Source organism: Phytophthora sojae, assembly GCF_000149755.1.
Source record: "Phytophthora sojae unplaced genomic scaffold PHYSOscaffold_14, whole genome shotgun sequence".
NCBI lineage: Eukaryota > Oomycota > Peronosporomycetes > Peronosporales > Peronosporaceae > Phytophthora > Phytophthora sojae.
Window position 1 is genome coordinate 712,211 of NW_009258128.1, and position 22,454 is coordinate 734,664.

A 22,454-nucleotide genomic window follows, 5' to 3' on the forward strand; every position below is an offset into this window, starting at 1 on the left:
TCCCTTATGTGACCGTAGCTCCATCGCAGAAATGCTTTTCACTGCACCAACTCTGAAACTCAGTCTGATAGCTTTCATACTTTCTCTTCGTGTTGATCGGACGCGTATCTAGAGTTGCCTGTAGGGTAGCCCGTTCGCTCGCTTCTATCTGCATCTGCACCGCACTGTCATCAGCCTGCTGCCCCTGCCCCGAAGCTGCCGTTGCTGCCGCATAGGAGTGGATCGAGATGCCAGACTTCCTCCCCATATTGCGACCTTCTGTGTTGTCTCGAATGAGTTCAGGTAAAAAAAGAAAAGTATCATAGTTAGGTCCCAAATCTGATAGTGACTCGGGTCATGACCCCTGTACCCAGCTGTGATGATACCCATTAAGTAACAACTAAGCCCACATAAAACGTATTTGAAAAAGTCATAAAGATGGTTGTGTAGAAATCGCAGTACCTCTAGACGAGATAGATGAACACGCAAAACGCAGGTCGACAAACCCCTCTCTTTCTATTCAAGTTCCCATAAACTGAGCCCCAACTCAGGGGTGGTTGGGTTTGAAAAAATCGTTGAGCGCGAGAAGAACACCGTTCCTCCTCTTGTCGGTGGGGGCAGCAATGCCGTAACTACTTAGAGGTTCCTGTCCAGTAGCGCCCATTGCTGGAACTGCAGTTTTTGTAACTCACGAATGACGTTTTGGTTGCCTTCTGAAGCATGCTGCAGTGCGGCAGAAATCTTCATCGCCAGCTCTTCGCTTCCAAACTTTTTTTCCAGCATCGAAATTGCTCTGAAGTCGCCCCGGGTCTTGGCGAGCTTGGAACAGTACGAGACCCACGTACCCAACTGCGGGTTCTCAATGAACCGCTGCCCATCCTTGTCCAGTTTCAGGAGTTTGAAAATGTCCTTTGACGTTTTATCTTGACTCAGCCACAGCTCCTGCTGCAACCGACTGGCAACAGCCTCCGTACGCGAATTTTCTCTTGCTGCAGCGATAATACTCGCCAGGTTTCCATCGCTGTAGTGCGTCTTCATTGCCGACACCATGAGTTTCTCTGGGTTTTCCTTGTCCAGAAGCTTCGCGTAAGAGGCCCAAGTGTTAAACATCGTACTCTTAAACAGCGCTTCTCCCTCCTTGTCGAGACGAAGAAGTGTGAAAAGATCGTCCGCGGTTTTTCCATCGCTCCTCCACATTTTGAACTGCGCGGTCTCCACGTTTTCGGCGATTAATCTCGTACTGCCAGTCTTCTTCGCCGCCACAAGCATACTCGCAAGGTTTTCATCGCTGTAGCGTAACTTTAGCGTCGATAGCATCGAAGTGTATGGATTCTCCGTGTCCATCTTCTTCACATACGAGACCCAAGTGCTTATCACGGGGCTCTCGAAGAGCTTGTCGCCCTCTTTGTTGAGCTTCAGGAGCTTAAAAATCGACTCCGCATCTTCGCCATGGCGCAGCCACCCATCCAGTTGGGCCTTCTCCAAATTCTCAGCAATCTTCCTTGTAGTGTAGTATCGCTTCGTCAGAGCTAGAACAGTGGCAAGTCCTTCATCGCTGAAGCGAGTTTTCAACCTAGTGAGCAGCAACTCGTACGGATTTTCGTCGAGGAAATTCACGTACGAGACCCAAGAGTTCAGCGAGGGACTCTTGAAGAGAACGCTCACTTCCTGGTCCAGATCAAGGGACTTGAACACGTCGCCCGCCGTTTTCTTTTCTTTCGCCCAATTCTTGAATAGTTTGGGCCTCCAGCTGAGTGGCAATTGTCTCCGTGTTGCGATTTTCCTTGGCGGTAGCGAGCATCTTGGCCAGCGCTTCGTCGCCGTATTTACCCGTCAACGTCGAAAGCATCGTCACAGTCGCTTGTTCGGGGTTTTTATTGTAGGCTTTCGTCACGGATTTCACCCACTTCTGGAACTGGCGACTCGCGAGAAGATCGGAGGTGGCTTGGTCGAGCTTTAACTTGGAGAAGAGCTTGTTCGCAGCTTGTTGCTTGTCGGGCGTCAACTTCTCCACGATCTTCGCGACACCGGGGATATTCTCGATAGCTCTCTCTTCGTAGCTACTGTCACGTTCGTGACCGACGAGAGAGGAGGAGCTCTGCATGCACGTGGCGACGTAAATCGCGTTGAAGAAGTCCACAGTGAAGATGACGGACTCCGGCACCAAGTCTTCCTTGTGCATAGTGCACCGCCGCACAATGTTCTTGACGATCACCTTGAGAGCTGGCAGGAGTAAAATCACTAGAAGCTGATAGTACGAGTTTTTCCTCAAGCGGAACAGCGTCTCGTAGGCAGGATACACGTACAACAGGAAGACCGGGATAATCTAAAGGCAACATCCAGGGAACTTACAGCAACAATAAAAACAAATGGTTGGTCAGTTTCATGTAAAGACATTTAATGAACAGGTAGTCTCTTGATTGAGCGCAGCCAGCCACGAAGTACCACGAAAAGAAAATGTTAGTGGTCTATCGGATACCAAACTTGGGGAATTCATTGAGCGCCACAGCGACCGCTCGCACCAATAAGACTTCGTTCGCATTTCGGCGGACCTTATCTCTTGGTATGGTTGACGAACCGCAGCGCCAACAGAGCTAGAACTCGCAGGAAGACGACCCACGCGACGACGTACCCGCAGTTGGACCAGATCTCGCTATGCTTGATCCAGAACAAGCTCTCCATGTACTCGGCCACGGTCGTGCCATCCGCCAGCGTTGGGGGAGTACCAGTCATTTCTTGGCATCCCGGGCCATTTCCGTCGCCGTCTCAAGCCGCAAAAACGATCGCCGTCAAGCTGGCGAACGTGTACTTGTTCGGGGCGGCGTGATACAGCCACACGTAGCCTCGAGGGAGCGATGCCGCTGGAGGGTTCATGCCCGTGAACAGGATGAGGATCGTGTTGATGAGCAGCCCGAAGACGGAGGCCACGTCCACGGTTGGTAGCAGGAAGATCAGTAGTTGGCCCAGATAGGCCTGCATCAGCACGAGCAGCGCCAGGCAGAACCAAAACGTGAAGAAGCTGGCAACGCCCGTGAAGCCCACCATGGGGTAGAAGATGACGAGGAAGAGAGCGTCGCGACGAAGCAGTACGGGATTTCAACGATGGTGGCGCCAACGAAGTACCAAAGTGCAGAGTATGTTTGTCCAGCGCGTTCGCGATAGAAAACCACGTGCTCTTGGAACGTGACGGGGAGGACGCCACTCAGCGTGACGAAGGTGATGTAGGACGCCGCCATGAAGATCATGCCCATGCCCGAGTTGATGCCCTGGTACGAGCTGTAGTCCGCCCCAATGTACGTTACGCCGAACAGCAAGCCTAGGATCACGGAGATGATGAGGCGAGTCAAATTGTACGACGCCGTCCGCCAGTACAAGTTGACGAAGCGCTTGCTCAGGAACTTGGCCTGTGTCGTGTTGCTGGCAGCTCGTTTGCGACCGAATGTTAGCTCAGGCAGTGAAGGCGACGGCCGCGTGACTCCCTCCGAGTTCAGATTGCACTAAAGCTGTCGGTACTTCTCGCTGTCCTTGAAGAGAGCAACAAAGTCGGTCGGGTCGGCGTTTGCATTGCCCACTCCTGCACCGATCACCTCCAGCATCCACGTTGCTGGATTGTAGCCCGACTCCAGTTTGGCCACGCCGTCGATCGCCTCGAAGTAGTTCACCAGTTCCGAAGCCTTTGCCCCCAGATCTCCGAAGTAAACCATCTCACCCCCGCGCCTCAGAAGCAGCAATCTGTCGAACAGCTCGAACACCACAGCCGACGGCTGGTGAATCGTGCACACAATGGTACGACCCGTGTTCGCCACTTTCCGCACTCCATCCATAATGAGCTTGGCCGACCGAGCGTCCAGTCCACTCGTAGGCTCGTCCAGGAACAGCACGCTCGGCTGAGCAGCGAGCTCAACACCGATGGTCAAGCGCTTCATCTGCTCCATGGAGCTGCCTCGAATGATCTGGTCCGCGATCGGGTTCAGGTCCAGGAGGTCCAGACACTCGTTCACCGAGTCGTACTTCTGGCTGTCGGGAGTGTCGGCGCCTTGGCGGAGGAACACACTGAAAGTCAAAGCCTCCCTGAAGGTGGCGGTGTCCGAGTGAATATCCATCTGCTCGCAATAGCCCGTGGACCGACGGATTGCCAACTCCGTGGCGGCATGCCCATTGAGCATAATTTCCCCGCGAATCTTGCCTCCCGTCTTGCGACCAGCGATCACGTCCATGAGCGTGGTCTTGCCTGCACCCGAAGACCCCATCAACGCAGTCATCGTGCCAGGAAGAGCAAACCCACTGACGCCCTTGAGCAAGTCGATGTCTTCCTTGACATTGACGGGGTTCGGGACGGAGTACCACAAGTCCTTGAACGCGAGAGTAACCGGAACGAAGTTACTGGTCGGAGGAACTGCAACCACCACGTTACCATCACTTGTAACTCCACTTTTTGGGGTCTTCAGCTGACCGTATCCGTCTTCATCAGGGGCTTCAAAGGTAGTGCTTTCACTAAGAGAAGAGCTGGTCGGGTTCTCGTAGCGCACGTGCTCGAGTACCAAGCACGACAGCAGCACCAGCGTCACATAAAGACCGGCCAAGAACACCAAGGCAAACCAGAGCCAGTGCTTCTCGGTTGGCACGCCGTAGACGCTGAGCAAGTACTCTCCAGCTTGCATGCCGTACCGAGCGTAATAGTCGACACCTTCGTACACACACGTGAGAAACCGCGGGTCATTGTACTGGTTCACCGCGAGAGCTCGCACGCCCCAGTCTTGAGGGCTCAACCAGTAGACCCAGACCATGTAGTCCGGAATCGTGTCCTTGGTGACCACGTAGCCCGAGAACGTGACGAAGAACAACTGTAACAACTGCGTGACGGGGAAGGCGATGTTCGGATTGGGCGACGCGCACGCGACAAAGAAGAAAAGCGCCGCCGTGACCATACTCACGAAGAAGAGCACCAATTCAAACAGCAAATAGCCCCCAGCGCTGGGAACGAAGCCACACATCCAGTACATGAACGACCCAAAGATGAGAGACTCCATCAAACCAACGGGGATCTGGCTCACAAGACGCGCGATCACGTACGACGAGACGCGGAAGAAGTTGGCCCCGCGTTGCTTCTAGAGCACCTCTCGCATGGCCATCGCGGCTGGGATCAACGCCATGTGACTCGTAGCCACAAAGTTAATCGTTACGAATGCGATGCCCATAACCAGTTGCGAGTCCACATCGTCGAACTGGTAGAACGTGCTCCCCTGAAAGAGTCCAAGCAGAATTGCCATGAAAAAGCGGCTCTTCACGGCTGCAGTATCCCGTATTGTCACGACCATTTCTCGCCGTATGAGCGTCCACGTTCCACTCCAAACGTTTTGGTGGAATTCCGGAAGAGGGGCCACATGGAGTGCATGGTCACGAACTAGGTCTGGGTCCACAGGAGTTTGCAAGTTTTCCAACATCCGCTGGCAGATTTCCGACTTCTCGAATGCTTCACGAAATTGCTCTGCGGTGCTTGGGGCAGGACCCGTCTCGTACTGGCGCTGCTTGTCGGTACCGAGGTCCATCAAAAAGTCAGCTACGTCGCGGTGAGGAGGACACTTGAAGCCTAGGCTCTCAAAGTAGCCCAGAGCTTGGTCTCGCGGGCCGTGATACATCACGTATCCGTCGTTCAGTAGCATGACATCGTCGAACAACGCGAATACCTCTGGAGACGGCTGCAGCAGCGAAATCACGACCGTCTTGCTGAATTGCTTGACGGAGCTCCGAATTGTCGACACGATATCGAGGGTCGCAGCGCTGTCCAGTCCCGTGCTGATCTCGTCCATCATCACGTCATTTTTGCCGAAAGTCATCTCGCCCGTCGTCACGCGCTTGCGCTCGCCACCAGAAACACCACGCAGCATCGCGTCACCGACCACCGTGTTCTGGCAGTTCTCAAGCCCGAGTTGGCGAATCACCACGTCCGAGTGATGCTTGGGCTGCTGCTCGTCTCGCTTGGACAACTCACCACCACTGCACGCGTGCGCAAACTCCAGCGTCTCCTTCACCGTGAGAGTCGGCAGGTGCTTGTCGTGCTGAGGCACGTACGTGACGAACTGGGGGAGTCGAGTGCGCAGTTCCTCTTGTGGCGTACCGTTGTACGAGACTTCGCCTTCCACACTGACACTCCGGGACGCCGACAACTTGCCACTCAGCAGCTTCATCAAGGACGACTTGCCAGACCCGGGCTGACCAAGCACCAGCGTCATCGTCCTCGGCTTGAGTACACCGCTTACAGAGCGAAGAATTTGCTTCTCTACCACTCGCTTCTTCGCGAACATCTTGAGAATCCCCGTCTTGACCACGTTAGGAAGCGTCGGGAGCTCGGACGTGACCTCGCTGTCGTCGCGCACAACAGCACTCACCGACACAGCCACGTTCTCGAAGCGCACCTCCACTCGACGCAGCGGCTTTCCCAGCGATCGCTCTAACCGGTTCGCCACGTGATCATGCAGAGCCTGTGAGCCGGCTGCCATTAGGTGCTCGCCACTCTCGCAGCCGATTTCCTGCGATTTAGCATCCATGTCGACGAAACTGGACGCGCGAGTCGAGGGGTCTTGAAGGCAGGAGCGAAGAGAAGACCGGGAGCTCAGTAAAGAGCAAAACGAAAAATGAAGCAGGCAGCAACACAAGTTAGTGGTTGAGTAACAGAAGCAGTACATGTACGCATTTGACAGCATCGATAACTAGGGATCTCCGTGGCTTGTAATCAGCTCGAGTGCATCATCTTTTGTTCACCAGTCGCATCGGCCCACAATCACATCCGATTATGGGCCTGCCGAGGTGAATAAAGGTCCCTTTTGTCAGATCCAGGGAATTATCGCGTTTGCCAGAGCCGCCCGTCGTGCGCCATGTGCCATTCTTGCGTCGCACTACGCACCGTCACTGTGAAATTCGAGAAAAGCCCGCGCGTCTCCAGGCTCTGGATCTCCAGTAACATCGGACTGGGAGGTGGTGGAGTGCAAACCTCCTTCACAGTCGACGGGCTTGCCGTCTCCTCAACGCTTTCCTCACTAGGCACCGCGTTGAAATCTGCATCGAAATCCTCATCATGCTGGTCCAGCGCTGGAGCGTAGTGTCGACTAGTTTTTCTATGGGTGCCGTCAGGTGTAGCCACCTCAGCAGACTTCCCAACAGTCTTGTCTTGTTCAGCCGGAGGGTCGTTGGAGTGCAGATCACTCTTTGCAGAGATCACTGGGGAGTCCAGTTCATAGCGCCGAAGCAATTCACACAGCGGGAACGCTTCTGTCCACACCTTCAGTTCCGTATTCGACGTCTCCGAAGACGTCGGAGATGCCAAATCAGTGTACAGCGTCTCCATCCTCGACGCAAAGCCACCGTGGAAGGCATGGAACGCTCGCTGTCGGTAGTAAACAGCGTCCAGGATCCGCTCAATAGCCATGCGCTCCTCCAGAAACCCAGTCATGGCGCTCGACAGCTCCAACTCACCCCCTGGTAGCTCATTTTCGCTACTGAAGAAGACGTACCCCCACCTCTCGGGACGGTGGATGTCAATCACCCCAGTAGCGGCCCACACGATGTTGTCCTCGCGTTTATCGGGCACTTTCTGGTACTGCAGCTGCTGTGTATCAACGTTCACCACCGTTTCTAGCTCGTACTGCACACGGGAGAAATCGACTCGCCACACGTCTCCTGCCACGGTGCTGGTAGTGGCCAGAGCAGGTCGAGACGCATGTCCAGAAGCTGAAGGAGGTCGGGGAGTCGCCCTTCCTGATTGTAGACCAGCTGAGGAACGCAGAGGGTCTCCCGTCTCACTACGGAAGCGTAACTTGTCGAACTGCTGCAGCTCCGCAAGGGACCAGCTCATCTCCACGCACCAGCGCACACACTCGGTCTCCGGTGAGTTGGTCAGACCGTCCACGAACACAGCGGAGCGCAGGGAGACGAGGTTGAACGGGTTCTCGATACTGTAGCCATCTTTGTATGGCCGGTGCAGCAGCAACTCCCAGATCGTGTTCAAGCAGTTCACCTCCAGCTCACTAGCAAAACAAGTAAAATAAAATAAGTAAGCATAATAATAAAAAACTAGGGAGCTTCACACTTACTAGTAGTGGTGTCGACTGCCGTCCGGGTTGAAGAAGACTTCAAAGTCGTTTTCGTGGTACATGGTGCTGTTCTTCTCGGTGATGGTCCCCCAGATCTTGGGCTCAATCAGCTCTGCGCCGACGTAGAGCGTGTCGTCGTCGTACATCATCTTGAACCTCGTGAGCGGGTGCTCCGCGGGCTTCCGCTCGGGTCCCTCGATGTCCACGAAGGCGTCGGACCACGGCACATGGGCCCAGTCCTCCTTGTCCACCCTGCCGACGGTTTATCCCATGTTAGGTACGAGTCACCAACGCCGCAGAGGAAGATGCACAACGACGTACCGCCCGTCCAGCGCCATGGGCTCATAACCTGCTGTATCGGAGACCTTGCGGCGCAGGCAGATGTAGACGGGAGGACGCAGCGAGTCCATGTAGGCCCAGTCCTCGCCCATGGTGACGTCGAGTCGAAGAGCCAAGATGTCTGATCCAGGGAAGATACACGGCCGGATTTGCCCAATCAGCACCCAATCCTAACATTGGCCGAAGGTTACAAGCACCTCCATGGCATGAGAATGAGAGCGGCACCCATATTCACCGATGCGAGGGCCCTGGGTCTCGGTCGGCACGAATCCTTCCGTGGCGTTGGGGGCACCCGACTCAGCCGGCTGCATAGGTGCGCTTCAGTCAGGTGGACGCCTCACTTCAACATGGCTACAGTTGGGAGGACACCTTCAGCGGCGATCGATTCCGCTACCGAGATCCTCTTCGCTGGCGCTACGGCCAGCAGCATGGCAGCCGGGTGCAGTCACCCGACTATCCCATTGATAACCGCCGGTGAAAATCCGGCGTGGCAGGATCAGGCAACTAGAAACACGCCGGAACGATGCAGTCCCCGCCACGTGCTGTATTTGAGTCGTACTTGAATCACGTCTTGAGGCCGCCGCTAAATAGTACGAGCAGAACCCGGTAGCAACTCGTCGTGAGTACTACTACGTACGTGCCTGCCTTTTCCGGAGACACGGTCTCATTTGGGTGCATTTCTCCTGCCAGTCTCGAATCTGCTCCACCAAGAAGAGAAGACGCTTCGAATGAGGGCTCCACAGTTGACACCACTGCTGTTCCTAGCTCTGCACCCTCATCGCGCCGCCGATGCCGTTGAGGTGAGCGTCTGCGCCGACGCCACGTACGACTTGGCCTCGAGTCGAGGTGGCGTCTGCTCGGGGAGCGGCAGTGCACCCATAGGGTCGGCCTGCCCGCTGAAAGGCGACGTGGCCGTCTCCGACTGCCGCGCGTACCTGCCGTCCTTCGTGGGCGGGAGCTGCGTGGCGCGCGAAGACGCCGAGTGTCGACTGGTCACGGGATCGACGTGGGGCTGCGTCCTGCCGTCGGTCGGCTGCGGCCAGCCGGCCACCGAGTGCCCCACGTGGGACGTGAGCGAGTCGGACGTGGCGGTGGATATCGACACGAGCTACCTGTTCGACGGCAACGAGGAGTACGACCAGAGCTGGTTCGTGCAGACGTCGGCGGTGAGGGAGCTGTACAACTGCGGAGAGAAGCCCACGGCGGCACCCACGACGTCGCCGACCACTGAAGCTCCGACCCCCGCGCCGACCACAGCAGCGCCAGAGCCGACGACCGACGCACCAACGGCAGCACCGACGACGGCGGCGCCAGTGCCGGAGACTACAGCCCCGAGCACCCCAGCGCCTACAACAGCAACTCCAATATCACCAGAGCCAACAACACCGACTCCAACAACACCGGAGCCTGCAACGCCACCGCCGACCACGCCGTGCCCAGAGACTGATGCCCCGCCGTATCCGAATACAACAGAGCCTGCAACTCCACTGCCGACGACACCTTGCCCAAGCACAACGGAGCCTGCAACGCCATCGCCGACCACGCCGTGCCCAGAGACTGATGCCCCGCCGTATCCGAATACAACAGAGCCTGCAACTCCACTGCCGACGACACCTTGCCCAAGCACGACGGAGCCTGCAACTCCACTGCCGACGACACCTTGCCCAAGCACGACGGAGCCTGCAACTCCACTGCCGACGACACCTTGCCCAAGCACAACGGAGCCTGCAACTCCACTGCCGACGACACCTTGCCCAAGCACAACGGAGCCTGCAACGCCATCGCCGACCACGCCGTGCCCAGAGACTGATGCCCCGCCGTATCCGAATACAACAGAGCCTGCAACTCCACTGCCGACGACACCTTGCCCAAGCACGACGGAGCCTGCTACGATAACGCCTGTCACGCACATGCCATACCCAGAATCCGACATTCCCATGCCAAGCACGACCGAGCCGACAACGCCTTCACCTGCGACACCTTACCCGAGCACAACAGAGCCAACTACATCGACGCCAGTCACGCATACGCCGTATCCAGAGTCGGACATCCCAATACCAACCACAACCGAGCCAACGACGACACCAACTCAGTGGAGTTCATCTACGTCTTCGCAGGCAAACCAGTACGATACTCCGACAGCGACACCAGAGTCCACCTCGTCACAAGTGCAACAACAACAAGTGCAACAAGGAACGACTTACACGTCTTCGCCCACCACGTCGTCGCTAGCGGGTCAGAGCTACGTCTCGTATGCTGCAACCACAACAGACACGAACGGTGCTGATCCGGGGGCTGGCGGTAGCAGTACTGTGGTTGCTTGGGTCGCGATTGCCGTCGCTGTGGGCGCCATCATAGCCGCTGCCGGCGTTGTCTTGTACAAGAAGAGGAACCACTACGAGCACCGTGAACGTCGCCTCAGCGATGACTTCGAGATGCACGCCGTCATTACGCCGGTGTACACCAAACGCCATTCATTCGAGCTGAGCGAGGCTTGAAACTTGAAACTTGAAACTTGAGAGCACGCCTGTAACTACGTGATTGTGCAGCTCAAAACCAATTAACCACCTTTCAATTCGATTCATACTTCGTTGAATTCACGTCGTAGCAGAACGCGGGGAAGACTGCGACATCATAGTCTCCTCGCTCGTAAGGTGCGTGAAGCTGCTGGACTCGTCGCCCTCGATAACCTGGAAATCCGGGAAGTCCTCGCTGAGACGCTTGCCTTGCAACAAGCAGTCCACTATCCAACGCGCTCTCACGACGTGCAGACCCCACTTGGTGGCTTTGTCGAACTTCATCCCCAATGGCTTGAGACAAATCAGGTGAGTATTGTTCGTGTTGAGCTTCCTCGTCACCTGAGCACCGGCAACCCGAAGCAACTCCACGACAACAAGCTGCTCAATGCCGATGTACACCGAGGTGGAAGCTACCACATCGTGGAAACCGGGCAAAGGAACCGGAGAGGTAAATAACGCGCGCGGATAGTTCAAGCTGACCCCGAACAGGTCATGGGAGGAAAACGACAGCTTCGTCCTCGCCGCCAGCGAGCAGTTCACCCACAAGTCTGAAACGAACTGCAACATCCGCTGTCGAGGCTTGTGTCGTGCTCGTTTTCGCGGTCTGCCGTCGGCTTCATCCCCTTCTGCGTTATTCTCCTCTTCAACTTCGTTGTTGCGTTGCTCGCGCTGGATGCTGTGAATACGTTCTTGCACTCTCAAAGCCTCCTGCTCGTCCAAAACCGCACCGGTGCATACTACTGCGTGGCTCACGAACGAGAACTGCTCCGGGTCCACGTGCGGGAAATCGATGGCGGCAAGTGCAATAGCCTCAGCGCCTCCCCTGTCCCCTCGAATTTCCTTGAGCATGGGCTTGACCATGTGCCTGTCTTCTGGATTCCGACATAGCAACAAGAACGAGTAGCCGTCAAAGATGTGGGTCCTCTTCTTCGTCGAAGAGGGCTTCTCTGGGGTCGCCAAAATGCTGCTACCGTCGCCGTTTTGCAGCAGGTCCTCGGACAGCGAGAGTGCTTCTCGGTTCGCTTCTTCTTGCACCTCAACTTCTCGTCGCTCTACCACAGGGGCCTTTGGAACAACAGTAACAGCGCCTGGTGCAGGTTCCGGAGCGTGCACGTCAAACTCAACAGGGTAAAGCTCTTCCGGTTGAAGGTCCAACCACTTGACGCAGTCTAGGATCCAACTCGCAGACACGAAGTGCACTTCACCTTCAGCATTTCCAGCAACCACACGGGATCGAACAGCCTCCAGCGTGTGTTTATCCGACAGCGACGCGCTCACAACCACATGCGTCACCTGCCGAATCACCACGCTATGATAAATCGTACCCATACCAGTGCGTACAAGACGCTGCAATAGGGCATTCATCTGCGGCGGGAAGCCCAGCAAGTAGAACACGCAGCCGTCGAACAGATCCATCCAGTCTTCTTCCTCACCGTCGTCCTCCTCTTCACTCTGGTTGCGACGATATCTCCTCACGATCGCCGGCAGTTCATTCACCAGCTCTTGGGCATCTTTCTGCTGGTTCACAGCGATGTACGTTGGCTGCAGACTTGGGTCCTCCGCCTCCGGGCGCAGCGCGAACTCCTCTTCATCCACCAGCATCTGGCCCTCCAAGCACGCGTACAGCCAGCCGATATGCACCACGGGGATGTCGTTGGCCACAGCCGCTTCATACTTGGCTCCTTCCGGGTGCTGAGCAATGAGCACACTCGTGAAGCCCAGCTCCAGCCGCCCATCATACTGAGCCCCGTGGGTCTCAGCCAGCTGCGCCACCGTCTCCTTCTCCTCCATCGTCAGGCCGGCCGTGCAGATGCCCATGCCTTCCAGCACCCGGAGGCCGAAGTCCTGGACGTCCAGCAGCTTCTGGGTCCGGAAACTCTCAAAGACCCAGCGGGGCGACACCACGGGCAGCTCGTGGGCCACTGCAGCCTGTAAACAGGGTAAATAACAGCGAAATAGAGGTTATTGGGACTGTATAAGGCATGCTTTGGGGCGAATTGTAGGCGGTTTTGGCTCGTACGCGGTGCTTTAGAGAGCCCACGGCCTCGGCGATCAAGTGGGTGGTGGTGTCTGCGTTCAGGTCGTCCTCAAAGCGCCCGCCGCACGCCACGACGATCTTGCGCACTTGTTCCTAGGGAGTTATGGTTACATTATATGGATTTGTGGGCGGTGGGGAGAGATTTAGAGCGTGAGAAGTAGTGCGATGAATAGAGGAGACGCAGAGGAAGAAGATGCACACCTTGATGTCAAGCTCCAGCCCCGTGGAGCAAAGACACAGCCCCGCGAACATGCGCTCCTGCTCGCCCATTTTCGCCTGCAACTTTTGAGCTCGCCAAGCACTCGAATTGGGTTTAAGAGCATGTCGGTTAACTGTGCTGTTCAGATGGAGAGCATTTTACGGTTGTGGAGCATAGAGAGCTTCTGACAGTTGTAGAGCATGGGTGCATAACCGGCACGCCCGGAATAACTTCAACTTCCTGAGTGTAACGGAAGGACGCGACGCCTCCTGTGGAGCAGCTTTCATCTTCCTACTCGGTCTCCATCGTCTTCGTCCTCTTCATCCTCGTGCCGTTTACCTCTCTGCCGCGATCGACAATGGCTCAGCAGGGCGCGACGCTGCAGAACTACAACAACGAGCTGGTCAAGTGCATCGAGGACCTGCGCGAGAAGCGCGAGGAGGTGAACCGCGCCATGCTCAAGGAGGAGGAGGAGAAGGCCAAGATCCAGAAGGACCTGACCATCCTCACCGACCGACTCAGCAAGATCAACGAGGCGCTGGCCAGGAAAACGCAGGCGCGCAACGAGTACGACCGCACCATCCAGGAGACAGAGGCCGCCTACATGAAGATCCTCGAGAGCTCGCAGACGCTGCTGCACGTGCTCAAGCGTGAGACCGTGCAGCTCACCAAGAAGAAGCAAACGTCGTCGTAGCCCCGTACTCCTCCATCTCCATCACTCTCTCCTTCAATTTCTCCAGTAGCCGGCTGTATCAAACACACAAGAGCTGGCAAAATGGATATAAACTATATGCAAAACACCCTCCTCGACATTTTTTCTTACCCCTCTTGTGGCCTCACTCTGAAGTTTCATCTACCGGTGGCGCAGCTCCTTGGCGGCGGTGTCCATGACCATGGCTTGGCGTCGGTCCTTGCCGCGACGTTCACGGCCAAAGCAGAGAGAGACGTCGGCGTCGCCGTCAGCTGCGGCGTTGCACAGCACGTCGAAACACACTTCGATCTTGCGAAGTTGGTGGAGAAGCAGGTTGTGCTCGCAGCCCTTAAGGATTAACTCGTCATAGTACGCGTTCACCTCGATCTCAAGCTCCTACAATTAATCAAAAGCAAGTTAGACAAGTTAGTTATCAGTTGACACACCAGGGTGAGAGCAGCAACTCGGAGCGCACCTTCAGCTGGTTCTCGTAAACGGGGAACTGGTTCTTGTCTGGAGCTCTGCTGCTCGACGACGAGCGCGGCTGGAAGATGAAACGTGAAGCGCGAACCGGGTACTCCGGCGAGATTTCGACCATAGCGGAGATGTGCGTGCTGCCATTCTTGAAGCTGGCACGGAAGTAGCGGCAGCCAGTCGTCGGGAGGTGAAACTCGGCACGAGGGCGGGCTGAAGACGTAGCGCTCTCTCTGAAAAGCTGGAACATGTCTTGCGGTGGCGTCGCGCTCTCCTTCCACTCCTCAAGTCGAGTCTTCACTTCATGTGGGAACAAGTGACGTGCTAGTGGGTGTACGAAGTGTGCATCGCCATCTTCTGACCGGTGAGAACCACCGCTAGACTTTGCCAACTGATCCAAGTGCTTCATAAGCACGGCAGTAGCAACAAAACGCTTCACGAGCTGGCTCATAACATTACGCACCGAAGGCTCCGGTCGACGACGAGGCTTCTCTTCCGTGGCATCGACCTCCATCTCGGATGGGTCTGGCCGCTTCATAGGGTCCAGGCCGCAGATCCACTGGGCCCAGTAGTACGGCCGGCAGGTTGCGTTCGCTGGGAACTCCACCTCCGCGCGCTCCTCGTTGTCTTCCTGGAAAGCGTAGTTTACGGCCAGATGGGGCACGGTGAGTCCGTCGTCGCCTGGGAACAGGTTCATCAGGATGCTTCTCTGGTGGCTGCCGTGGTTAAAGCTAGCGGGGACCGTCTTCACAACCTCAGCGGTAACCACCTTGGCCACGGGGAAGTACTGGAACATCACAGTGAACGAGCCCGTCTTGGCTGCAGCTCCGCTCTTGTCAGCATTCATTGGCACTGCAACCGATACAGTCAGCTGCAGGGCCTTTGCGTGCGGCTTCCACAGGGTTTGCGCCGGCACATGCGTGACATCCGCGTTTTCCTCCTGCTCGTGGTGAGGGTGCTTGGACTCAGAGCTCTCCTCCTTGGCCTCCTCATCCTCTGAAGGGGACGCATGCGGCCTCAGCTCTAGCAGTTTCTCAGCAGTGTGGGCTGCCACAATCTCCCCGCTCTCAGGCTCCTGAGCCGCGCCACCCAGTCCACGTTTCGCTGACGGCGAGCGAGACGGCGCGCGCGGCGGCGTCGCTCCTTTCACACTGGCCGAGGGCGAACGTGAGGGCGCCTTGAGTCTCTTCACCGCAGGGGTTGCATGCTCCTGTCGCTCCAGCGCAGCCGGGAATCCGCGCTTCCGGAACGCGCCCGCGTGCTTCACGCCCACCGAGTCCACGATCTCCAGCGTCAACTGCTTGCCCGCCTCACCACTAGCAGTCTGGTAAGCCTCCAGCTCGCAGTACAGCGCGTAGAGCGGGGTGGGCAGCTCCACCCCAGCCGCACGATGTCTGTTGCGCTGCGCCGTCACCGGCTCCCCCATGTACTTCTGCAGCCCCGTGGTGGCCGCCTCAATGCCCGCCAAGTGCTCGGGCAGCGCGTTCAAGAACGCCTGCTTGGTCTCCGTGGCGTCCTCCACCTTGGCGATCTTGAGCTTGATCTCCTTGAGCTCCGCCTGCAGACTACAATAAGCACGTGAGTGGTGTCGTCGTTCTACCCCCGCTGGCTGTACGCTGCAGCCAGTCCCCGCCTACCTCTTCCGCGCGTGCAGCTCCTGCGTGAGCTGGTCCAGGTGGCGGCGGTGCACGTCCGGGTCCACCTCGATGGGGATGTCTCCGTCCGCGAACTCGATCTTGTCCATCTCCTTGGTGCTGAAGCCCCGGCAGCGGCGGATCTCGCGCAGCAGGTGGTCCTTCTCATAGAGAAGGTTCTGCAGCTGCAGCTGGTGCGCCTCCGCCACGTCCTTCTGCTCCTGCACGCGCACGCGGCGCGCGTCCGCCTCCAGGAAGGTGTCGCGCAGGCCGCTCTTCATGGCGCTCAGCAGCAGCAGCACGCGCCAGCGCCGCTGCTTGGCGCGCCCGTCGCCCGCCTGCCGCGTCTCGTACAGCGCCGTCATCTCCTCGCGCAGCGCCTTGCACGTCGCCTGCAGCTGCTTGAGCGCCGCCCCATCCGTCTCCGCCATCGTCGCCCTTGGATAATGAGCTTGGTAGATTTTTGAGCAGATTTTTTCGTTGAGTTACGAATATCTAGGGGTTATGATGTAGGGGTACGTAAGTCGTAACCAGTGGTGTGCGCTACACCACGCAACGAGTGGCCTCACCGCCGCACATCATCAGCTAAAGTATCGCCGAGCTCGTCGTCATGCTGCGCCGCGCCGCTCTCCGCTCCCGCGCCGTGTTCGCGCGCCCGCAGGCCACGCGCACCTTCGCCAAGAAGGCGTCTCCGGCGCAGTCCGTGCTGCGCCCCATCCACTTCGAGCACGACGAGGACGTACGTATTGGCTAGAGAGATTAATGCGTCATTCGAGGAGCTCTTTTAAGCTAATTCGTCGGTATTTTGCTGCTGCAGGACACCGCGGAGCGGCCGTTCCGCATCGTGGGCGTGCGCGACGTGGAGGTGCAGGACTGGGAGTACCCGACGCGCGTCGAGTCGGACCAGAAGAACAAGAACCGCGTGCTGCGCAACCGCTTCGGCCACCCCAACTTCATCAGTCTCTGGGTGGACAAGCTGGGCGAGGTAGAGGGCTACCTCAAGCAGGAGAAGGTGCCGTACTCGAGCGAGGGCGTCGTCAAGGGCCCCGAGGGCCACGACGTGCTGGTCATCCCGCCCAGCGAGGACGGCAGCAGCGTCGAGTTCTTCAACCTGTGCGACAACCCCACCATGGTGGAGCTGGTGCAGGCCACCCCCGAGGTCATCAAGGAGTTCGAGGAGGACAACGAGGAATAAAGAGAGAGGTCGTAGCCAGGTCGCAGCGCTGCGCTCACTCGCGTAGATGATGAGAGAGTGCAGCGTTGCAGCAGGCGAGCCAGGTTAGACAGAAAGTGGAGAGCACGACGCTGTGGACAGAGATGGCTGCGAACAGCCCAGTGGATGCAGAGTTACTCATGGTTGGAGCCCAAGTATGCAACGCAGAGAAGGCTAAGTGATATGCACATGCTCACAGCGAGATGCTCGACTTTAATACATAGTATTTGGTTCGGTCTCTTTGCAAACAAACACTCGCTTGCCTGCATGAACTTTGGTAACAGTTTGATGACAGCTTACAATTTGTTCTGGAATTTATCTACTTAAAGTGCTCTACTCCTTCAGCCACGGATGTTCCAACGCATCAGCGGCCGTGATACGCTTCTCCGGGTTTCGCACGAGCAACGCCTCGATGAAGCGCTTGAGGTCCTCGGACGCGCCGCTCCAGGCCTCGTCCGAGAAAAACACCTTCTTGACGCCCTCGGCGGTGGGCAGGAACACGGGCGCGCAGCCACTGGCCAGCACGTACGTCACCACGCCCACGCTCCACAGGTCGGCCTCCGTGCCGTAGCCCTTGCCGCTCATAACTTCCGGCGCGATGTAGTCACGCGTGCCGCACTTGGTGTGTGCTCGTGCCATGCGGTTGCGCACCATATCGGTCGCCGACGGCAAGCCCGAGGCGTTGGTGGAAGGCGCGTCGTGGAGGTTGGCCACCTCCGAGAGGCTCTCGTGAGGCGTCAGCACGTTATCGTGGCCGTGGCCGTCCAGTTTACGCGCGATGCCGAAGTCCGAGAGCTTGATGTCGCTCACATCTTGGCTGTTGGGGGGTAGCAGGATGTTCTCCGGCTTGATGTCGCGGTGCACGATGCACTGAGCGTGCAGGTACGCGACGGTACGCACCAGCTTACGGATAAGCGGGCGGGTAGTGGACTCGGGCAGCGGCCCGTTCCGGTCAATAAACTCGAAAAGCTCCTGGCCGCACAGCTCCATGACCAGGAACAGGCTCTCGTTGCTCTCGAACAGCTCCACGAGCCGCACGACGCCGTCGTGGCGCAGTCCATACATAATCTCCAGCTCTCGCTTGAGGAATCGCACCTCAATCATCTGCCGCTTGTCGATGATCTTGACGGCGAACTGCTCACCCGTCTCCTTCTTGGAACACCGCTTCACCACCGAGTACTTGCCCGATCCGAGCACGGCGCCCACGTTATACTTGTCGTGGAAGTCGCGCGCGACGGGCACGTTATCCAGCAGCTTCTCAATCGAGAAGAGCTGCGTCGGAGCTTGCGCGTTCACACTCGGGTCCAGGTCGTTCGACAGCGACAGCGACATCCGGCCCTGGCCGGCGGGCGGCGTCACCTTCTCCTTAATAGACTGCAGGAAAATGGGCGGGTTGGACAGCGCGTCTCCGTCGAACAGCAGCGAGGGTCGGCCGCCGTCCGATGGCGCCGAGGTCGTCGACGCTGCCACGTCGAAGCTGTCGTCAATGCTCATCATCGACGGTCTCTGCGTCTCGGTCATGGACGGCCTGTCGGTCATTGACGGTCTCTCGGTCATTGACGGTCTCTCAGTCATTGACGGTCTCTCGGTCATCGACGGTCTCTGGGCTTCGGTCTCTGCGGCGGCGCGCACGAAGGGGTTCGGGCCCATGAGGAACGGGTCGCTGAACTCGGACGTGGGCACGGCGGGCGAGTCCATGTCCATGGAGGAGAAGTCCATGGACAGCGTGTCCAGCGCGGCGTTCTTCTTCTTGGCCACGGGCCCGCGCAGCACGCGGCGCACGAGCGCCGGGTTGCGGTGCACGACGAACTGCTCCATGGCGTCCACAACCTGCTCGTCGCCCACGATGAGCATGTCTTCAATCAGCTCGCGCTCCCGGGGGGACACGTCCATCTTGGCCAGGTCCGAGGCGTAGCGGTGCACGCGCTCGACGTTGTTGGTCACGGACTTGGCGCGGCCCTTGCGCTTGAGGCCGAGCGGCGAAGAGGACGGACTCACCTCGACGGGCGAGTGCGTGGCCAGCACGGGCGTGATGCAGCCCTGCTCCACGAGCGTGCGCAGCTCCTCGCACGGCTTGTACACGAGCACCTCGCCGTCCTGCAGGTCCGCGAGGCTCGAGACCAGCGTCTCCTGGTTGCGCCGCCGCGAGAGCAGGCTCGAGTTGGCCGCGAAGGCCGCGAACGACTTGCCGAACGCCAGCTCGTGGAAGCGCGTGATCAGCGCCTTGGGGGACGCGAGCGCCGGCGTCATGTCGATGGCGACGGTGCCCGACCGGTCCTTCATGCGCACGTACACGGTCTTGAGGCTCGGGTGCACCTGGATGGAGAGTGACGTCGGCGCGGGCATCATGGCCACGTGCGGCATGTGGTGGGGGGATGGAGGAAGAAAACGGAACTGGGGGGGAGGCAGGAAGGCAGGCGGACAACGGCCCGAAACTGTTGTCTGTCTTCCGAACCTGTGTGTGTGTGTGTGTGTACTCTGCCAGCTAATGGTGCTGGGGAGTAGGCGCGGGGGATTGGCGCGCGCGGAAGCAAAAGTCGAACTGACAGACGCCGACGCCGCTGCAGAGGTGAGCTGAGCTGCGAGGTGCGCGTGTCCAGATTTTGACTGGGGTTGAGTATCGCGCCAGCCGCTGATGCACAGACAGCCTATCGCTGGACGCCAGACAGTGCCGCCGCCGCTTCAAGCCCTAAACAGCAGGGCCCTCCACTTCCACTCGCCGCCGCGACCAAACGCTGGGAGACATGTTGGCGCTAATACAGTGATGGCCATGTATGTAGCCCATGGTGGCCGCGACACCTTCGGCCATGTGGGGCATGAAGTGAAGAAGGTGGCGGAGACTCGAAGTGTTCAGTGTTTGCAGTCCGGTGTCGGTTCGTCTCCTCATCCGCTCAGCTGGGAATTGCTCAAAGACCGAGCGCGGGGAACACGCCCACTGGGCGGCCCGGGAGTGGTTAGAGCAACCATAAGTAGGTTGCTTTTAGCCATTCTGAGACATGTATGGTTGCTTTTAGGGATTTCAAAAATTACGAGCGTAATTTAAATGTCCAAATCACCATTAAGCCCTTAGGTACGCAAATCACGCTAAAGTGCGCTTCTGATTAGGTACGATGCCATTAAGTGCGCCACCTAAGAATCGCGCTGCTGAACGGAGGCCACGTGGGGCACGCACCTCTCGCGAATGAGTCAAGCACCAAACGGCGAGGGGGGACCGATGGCTCCTGTGGGGGGGGGGGCATTATAAACGGTAATCAGTATGCTCCATGTTGGTGGCAACGAGAGTATATACGTGCCTCACATTTTGTTTGAATTCTGTCGGTATGTATTGTTTAGGCCGAAAGCTGCGGAACGTAAACGAGGAGCTAAACTACATGTACGCCGCTCTCGGGATTGAAAAAGACGACGACGAAGACGAAGACTTTGTTCTGGATGAGGAGGATGAGGAAGACAACGGCGACGAAGAGGCGGAGGATTGCTACCAAGAGGAGGAAGACGAAGAAGAGGTCGATGATGACGAGGAGAGCGATAGCGATGAAGAGGAGGGTGACGACGATGAAGAGGAGGCGAGTGACGATGAACAGGAGGCAGACGACGACGGAGAAATCCAGCACAGAAGACGAAGCAGAAGCGGGTAAGACTCGTTTGGATTATTGTTGATACTTATTGAGTTGAACTGATAATGTATTGTGTATTTTTTAGTTTGTTTAGAACGCAGGACACGCAAACAGAGCCCCGAGCCGAGAAAGAAAGCCACAGCACGCAAGAAAACACCAGGTGTTCTCGTTAAAGTTGCTTTAAGCAAAAAGGTTGCGCTATCATTAATATTGACATTCACTTTGGAATCGATAGCTACCGCTCTGGCCAAATGCAAGCTTTCTGCTGGGGATGAAGCCCAATCTTTCGCAAAAAAGCGTAAGGCGGAGCTGCAGCTTCACGAGTCTGTTGACGCTGATTTGGCCCCACGTTTATCCAAGCGGAACAAGCAGTACATACCGCAGAAGCGATCAAGCAAGCACCTTGATGAGTTGCGGGAGATCAACGAGGAGCGCGAAGAAATTATCAACCCCGTTCCGCCCTTTACCCCAGCGATTATCAAGAGTTGGAGCAAGTTCAACGCACACTTGAAAATATACAAGCAGAAGCAACACCTCAAGTTTCGAGTACGAAGCTCGGAGACACGAAATCAGTACAACAGGTATGTGCGACCTCTGTTTGATGAGAAATTTAAGTTATTAACGAAACCCCCTTTCATATGCAGCAATCATCGGGACCAAATCCCTTCACGTTTTAATTGGAGTCACAAGGTCCTCCGCTGTACACACGGTGTTTCGCAAGCGTCGCGCTCCAAGGGACATCGCAATAGAAAAGGCAACTATTGCGGGTGTCCTGCACGCATGACACCAACCGTTCAGCGGATGGAAAATGGCAAATTTCGAATTGTCATAAAATCGAGGTATCTGTCTTTTCGTGTATTTGTTTGCTTTGTTAGTATTTCTCACATGTCGCTGTTGATAATCAGAACTTTACCCACACGCACCCGACCGCCCGAACGCAAGCATCGTTGTACCTGACAACAAAGACACTTTCGTTGGACGAGCAAGATCTCGAAGATGTTAAGACTTTAACTGATGCTAGTGTTTCTTCCAAGCACATCACGAACTTCCTGAATGAGAGAATCGGTGCGTAGTTTTATATATGATATGCTGAAGTGATACTTACGTTACTGTTCGCGCTTTGTGTGTTTGCTAGGCTGCAAAATAACACCTCAACAGACCCGTAATCTGATCCGCAGTATTATGGGGCACGACGCAGCGGAGGCCCGTTTGAAAGACATGCTGTAAGCTATCCGCCAGGTAGACGGTAGTGACGTCCTTGTTATTCAAGACCAAATGGACGTGACATGCGGTATCGTGATGCAAACAAAGGTGCAGAAGTTGATGTTCGAGCGCTGGGGCGACACTCTTACGATGGATTTCACTCACGGCACGAACAATTTGGGCTATCACTTGGGTGCGTATGAGTTGTTCGGTATAGCAACTTTATCTTTGTTACGGCAACCTTGCGTAGTTATAGCAACCATATCGATGATATAGCAACCTTATTAACAAAGTGATTTTCTACTGTTGTGTGTTGGATATTTCAGAGAGTCTGGTCGTCACAACCGCTACTGGTAGAGGGTTCCCAGTTGTAGACTTCATATGCCTCAACCAACGAGCTCCGATGATGACAACAATCCTGGAGTATTTCCAAGAGAAGAACCCAAGTTGGCGGATGATAT

At 56.8% G+C, this 22,454-nt stretch overlaps 11 protein-coding genes across 11 annotated transcripts; 6 read left to right on the top strand and 5 right to left on the bottom strand.

Annotated features, from left to right (window-relative positions):
- Nucleotides 1–615: 615 nt before the first annotated feature.
- On the bottom strand, nucleotides 616–2,712 carry PHYSODRAFT_341558 (hypothetical protein; the record flags this gene model as incomplete). Its single annotated transcript, XM_009539890.1, has 3 exons — nucleotides 616–1,626; nucleotides 1,667–2,305; nucleotides 2,554–2,712. The coding sequence occupies 3 exons, from the start codon at nucleotides 2,710–2,712 to the stop codon at nucleotides 616–618; spliced, it is 1,809 nt and encodes a 602-aa protein (XP_009538185.1).
- A 33-nt stretch (nucleotides 2,713–2,745) lies between these two features.
- Nucleotides 2,746–8,719, bottom strand: PHYSODRAFT_341559 (hypothetical protein; the record flags this gene model as incomplete). Its single annotated transcript, XM_009539891.1, has 8 exons — nucleotides 2,746–2,998; nucleotides 3,070–3,396; nucleotides 3,493–5,087; nucleotides 5,163–6,509; nucleotides 6,884–8,003; nucleotides 8,070–8,321; nucleotides 8,391–8,529; nucleotides 8,644–8,719. 8 exons carry the CDS (start codon nucleotides 8,717–8,719, stop codon nucleotides 2,746–2,748), a joined length of 5,109 nt encoding a protein of 1,702 aa, XP_009538186.1.
- Nucleotides 8,720–9,136: 417 nt separating this feature from the next.
- On the top strand, nucleotides 9,137–9,640 carry PHYSODRAFT_531345 (hypothetical protein; the record flags this gene model as incomplete). Its single annotated transcript, XM_009539892.1, has 1 exon — nucleotides 9,137–9,640. A coding segment is annotated over one exon (504 nt), but the record flags the coding sequence as incomplete, so codon positions are not given.
- A 1,365-nt stretch (nucleotides 9,641–11,005) lies between these two features.
- PHYSODRAFT_531258 (hypothetical protein) lies at nucleotides 11,006–13,235 on the bottom strand (the record flags this gene model as incomplete). The annotated part of the gene is made up of 3 exons (XM_009539893.1): nucleotides 11,006–12,856; nucleotides 12,948–13,058; nucleotides 13,167–13,235. The coding sequence occupies 3 exons, from the start codon at nucleotides 13,233–13,235 to the stop codon at nucleotides 11,006–11,008; spliced, it is 2,031 nt and encodes a 676-aa protein (XP_009538188.1).
- A 287-nt stretch (nucleotides 13,236–13,522) lies between these two features.
- PHYSODRAFT_341562 (hypothetical protein) lies at nucleotides 13,523–13,858 on the top strand (the record flags this gene model as incomplete). Its single annotated transcript, XM_009539894.1, has 1 exon — nucleotides 13,523–13,858. One exon carries the CDS (start codon nucleotides 13,523–13,525, stop codon nucleotides 13,856–13,858), a length of 336 nt encoding a protein of 111 aa, XP_009538189.1.
- A 94-nt stretch (nucleotides 13,859–13,952) lies between these two features.
- On the bottom strand, nucleotides 13,953–16,394 carry PHYSODRAFT_566065 (hypothetical protein; the record flags this gene model as incomplete). The annotated part of the gene is made up of 3 exons (XM_009539895.1): nucleotides 13,953–14,251; nucleotides 14,331–15,894; nucleotides 15,967–16,394. 3 exons carry the CDS (start codon nucleotides 16,392–16,394, stop codon nucleotides 14,018–14,020), a joined length of 2,226 nt encoding a protein of 741 aa, XP_009538190.1. The 3' UTR covers nucleotides 13,953–14,017.
- Nucleotides 16,395–16,573: 179 nt separating this feature from the next.
- On the top strand, nucleotides 16,574–17,158 carry PHYSODRAFT_341564 (hypothetical protein; the record flags this gene model as incomplete). Its single annotated transcript, XM_009539896.1, has 2 exons — nucleotides 16,574–16,702; nucleotides 16,781–17,158. The coding sequence occupies 2 exons, from the start codon at nucleotides 16,574–16,576 to the stop codon at nucleotides 17,156–17,158; spliced, it is 507 nt and encodes a 168-aa protein (XP_009538191.1).
- A 351-nt stretch (nucleotides 17,159–17,509) lies between these two features.
- On the bottom strand, nucleotides 17,510–19,522 carry PHYSODRAFT_319771 (hypothetical protein; the record flags this gene model as incomplete). The annotated part of the gene is made up of 2 exons (XM_009539897.1): nucleotides 17,510–18,688; nucleotides 18,797–19,522. 2 exons carry the CDS (start codon nucleotides 19,520–19,522, stop codon nucleotides 17,510–17,512), a joined length of 1,905 nt encoding a protein of 634 aa, XP_009538192.1.
- A 1,637-nt stretch (nucleotides 19,523–21,159) lies between these two features.
- On the top strand, nucleotides 21,160–21,375 carry PHYSODRAFT_417352 (hypothetical protein; the record flags this gene model as incomplete). The annotated part of the gene is made up of 1 exon (XM_009539898.1): nucleotides 21,160–21,375. A coding segment is annotated over one exon (216 nt), but the record flags the coding sequence as incomplete, so codon positions are not given.
- A 317-nt stretch (nucleotides 21,376–21,692) lies between these two features.
- PHYSODRAFT_531206 (hypothetical protein) lies at nucleotides 21,693–21,863 on the top strand (the record flags this gene model as incomplete). The annotated part of the gene is made up of 1 exon (XM_009539899.1): nucleotides 21,693–21,863. A coding segment is annotated over one exon (171 nt), but the record flags the coding sequence as incomplete, so codon positions are not given.
- A 154-nt stretch (nucleotides 21,864–22,017) lies between these two features.
- PHYSODRAFT_420813 (hypothetical protein) lies at nucleotides 22,018–22,435 on the top strand (the record flags this gene model as incomplete). Its single annotated transcript, XM_009539900.1, has 2 exons — nucleotides 22,018–22,199; nucleotides 22,270–22,435. Coding segments are annotated over 2 exons (348 nt in total), but the record flags the coding sequence as incomplete, so codon positions are not given.
- Nucleotides 22,436–22,454: the final 19 nt, after the last annotated feature.